The 2,863-nt window shown below is 48.4% G+C and overlaps 1 protein-coding gene across 1 annotated transcript in view; it reads right to left on the minus strand.

Annotated features, from left to right (window-relative positions):
• The window catches only part of NARS1 (asparaginyl-tRNA synthetase 1), a 20,222-nt gene extending 18,050 nt beyond the window's left edge, over positions 1–2,172 (minus strand). Inside the window, exons 1-2 of the mRNA XM_037738636.1 lie at positions 1,945–2,172; positions 249–331 (exon numbers count right to left, since the gene is read on the minus strand). Of these exons, the coding sequence (XP_037594564.1) occupies positions 249–331; positions 1,945–1,954 (93 nt within the window). The 5' untranslated portion in view covers positions 1,955–2,172. The remainder of the gene's footprint in view (positions 1–248; positions 332–1,944) is intronic.
• Between the last annotated feature and the right edge of the window lie 691 nt (positions 2,173–2,863).

A 2,863-nucleotide genomic window follows, 5' to 3' on the forward strand; every position in this document is an offset into this window, starting at 1 on the left:
AAAAAAAAAAAAAAACCACTAATCTGACTCACTGGAGAGAAAAATTCCAAGGTGCAATGCCATGTGGTAAGAAAGAAGATTACTTTTTAAACGTTCAAGTTTAGACTTTGATCATCTAACAATCTGAAAGCCATATATATGTATGCATTCCTTACTTTCCCTTTTCTGAAAATTCTCTTTGGAACCTAGTGTTTGACATAAGTCATTAATAAACGCAGTCTCATTTTCCCAATGAGAAGAGACTCTACCTTTAGACCTGTTTTAAATGGCTTCTCCTTGGTTCCATCTCCCGTGGCATCATCGCCCTCTCGTTCAGAGACGTACAGCTCTGCTGTTTGACAAAATGAGAGTAACTTACTGGTTTGGCCATTAACTATTAGTCGCCTTACTACTTTATTCATTCTTTGCCTTTGTAAACAGAACAAGCATGATTAGTAAAAATTACTGAGGTCCATAAGAAATTAATATCCTAATTATTTCCCCACTCCCACATTTCAGGAACATCCATCTCATAAAAACATTAGTTAAAAATCCAGGTTTTCAAAGTGAACTCTGATCATTTTAATTTGTGATATTTATTCTCTCTACCTGGGCACCCAAAAATAAAAGAGGGGCTGTGAAGTTGGTCAGACGTATGCTGGGATCTTGGATTTTGTACCTTACAAGGCAGGGTGACTCTGCAAAACTTATTTAACTTTTCTGAGCTTACTACTTCTTTTGTCGCCCGGGGTTGGAGTGGAATGGCGCAATCTCGGCTCACTGCAACTTCTGCCTCCAGGGTTCAAGTGATTCTCCTGCCTCAGCCTCCCAAAGTAGCTGGGCTTACAGGCACCGACACGCCCAGCTAATTTTTTTTTTTTTTTTTTTGTATTTTTAGTAGAGACGGGGTTTCACTATTGCTGGCCAGGCTGGTCTCAAACTCCTGACCTGCCCTTGGCCTCCCAAAGTGTTGGGATTACAGTCGTGAGCCACCGCGACCCACCACTTATTTCTTTATCTATAAAATAAGAACAACAATACCCATCTTGAAAGGCTGTGCTGAGGATGAAATAAAATAACACATACAACTTAGACATCCTCGTGCCAGTTTTTGTAGAGACGGCAAATAAACACCAGCTCCCTCTAGTCTTTAAAGGAAACTGAAGCTCTGACGTTGGAAAATTTCAGAAGGCCTTACAACTAGAAGGTCTGAACAGTGACATCCATTTAGATCTCCTTTTTTTTTTTTCCTACTATACAGTATGGTCTCTCCCGAAACCTTAATAAACAATAAGGCTGGGAGAAAAACAACTGGAAGCCGGGTGCGGTGGCTGATGCTTTGTAATCCCAGCACTGTGGGAGGCTGAGGTGGATCACTCGAGGTCAGGAATTTGAGACCAGCCTGACCAACATGGAGAAACCCTAACTCTACTAAAAATACAAAATTAGCCGGGCGTGGTGGCGCACGCCTGTAATCCCAGCAACTCCGGAGGCTGAGGCAGGAGAACCGCTTGAACCCGGGAGGCGGAGGTTGCGGGGAGCCGAGATCGCGCCACTGCACTCCAGCCTGGGCAACAAGAACGAACCTCAGTCTAAAAAAAAAAAGATTAAAAAACCTGGAATCCTAAAGTCCCTTCCTGACGAGCTCTTTGAAGAACTGAAGGAGTGGGGCCTACCCAGCGTCTGAACCCCTCCCAGCGCCTGAGTCTCAGCGCGATAGGGATGTTTCGCAGCGGGGCAAGGGTAGGCCCGGAGCCGCCGCCATCACAGCCCGGGGGAACCAGGAGCTCGGGGAAGCCTGGCCCAGCCCTTCGAATCCGGGACCCAGCGAGGGCCAGGACCCTCCCTGCAACTGGACCCCAAACATTGGCGGCCTCTGGCAGGCACTAAGGAAAGCGCCGGAACCGGGCTTGAACAGAGTTCCTACCCCAGGCAGGGAACACCGCGCCATACACCAAGCCTTACCTAGCACCATGCCTGCAGTGGCCGTGATCACCTCCAAGGACACAGACGCAACACGGCCGCCGCCTTAGCACTCCAACGTGCACCAGCGGTTTCCGCTACAGGGGCGTTGCATCAGACAGTTTAGGACAGAAGGCGCCCACGTGAGTCAGCTGAGTGCCGCGGCGCCATTGGTTACAAGAGGTGGGCGAGCGGCGCCGGAGGCGCCATCTTTGGTGAGGGCAGAGGCAACTTCCAGGTCCGAAGACGCCCCGCCCTGCGCGTTTGCGCAGCTGGGAGGGCGCAGCCTGGTTCGGGGTTCCCAGGTCATCGAGACCCAGGCACAGCCTCACTTTTGCATCCTTCCTTCCCTGCCTCTCCAATTTTCCTTTCTGAATCTTCCAATTCTGCCCCAGCTGGAGGCGTGCGGGCCCTCTTACAAACCAGACCCTGATCCCCAGATACTGGAGGCTGGTTGAGTTTATGTCGCGAGACTGGGTGCGCGGGAATGGAGGGGACGCGGCGGGATGCATTAACTTTCTAACCTCCGTGAACCAACGTCCGTCGGTGTTCAGGACAGGAACTATGATGTAAGTTCATTTAAAGTTATAAGGGTCACTGTTAGGGAGGCCATAATAATGTGGTGGAAAGAACGAGAGCTTTGGAATACAAACCTGGTTTTCCCTCTTACTGTGTGTCTTCACATAAATTACCTAATCTGAATGAGCTTCAGTTTTTCTATTTGTGAAAGATGATATAAGTTCACTGTCCAGGCATGTAAGAGGTGCTAATAAAGAGTCTGTCATTATTTTTAACTTTTTCCTTTTTTGGTGTTTTTTTTGTTTTGTTTTTTGTTTTCTTGAGACTGGGTCTTCTCTGCTGCTCGGGCGGGAGTGCAGTGGTGTGATCATAGCTCACTGCAGCCTCGAATTCCTGGGCTCGA

This window comes from Cebus imitator, unplaced genomic scaffold (genome assembly GCF_001604975.1).
Source record: "Cebus imitator isolate Cc_AM_T3 unplaced genomic scaffold, Cebus_imitator-1.0 Scaffold55, whole genome shotgun sequence".
In the NCBI taxonomy this organism is placed as follows: domain Eukaryota; kingdom Metazoa; phylum Chordata; class Mammalia; order Primates; family Cebidae; genus Cebus; species Cebus imitator.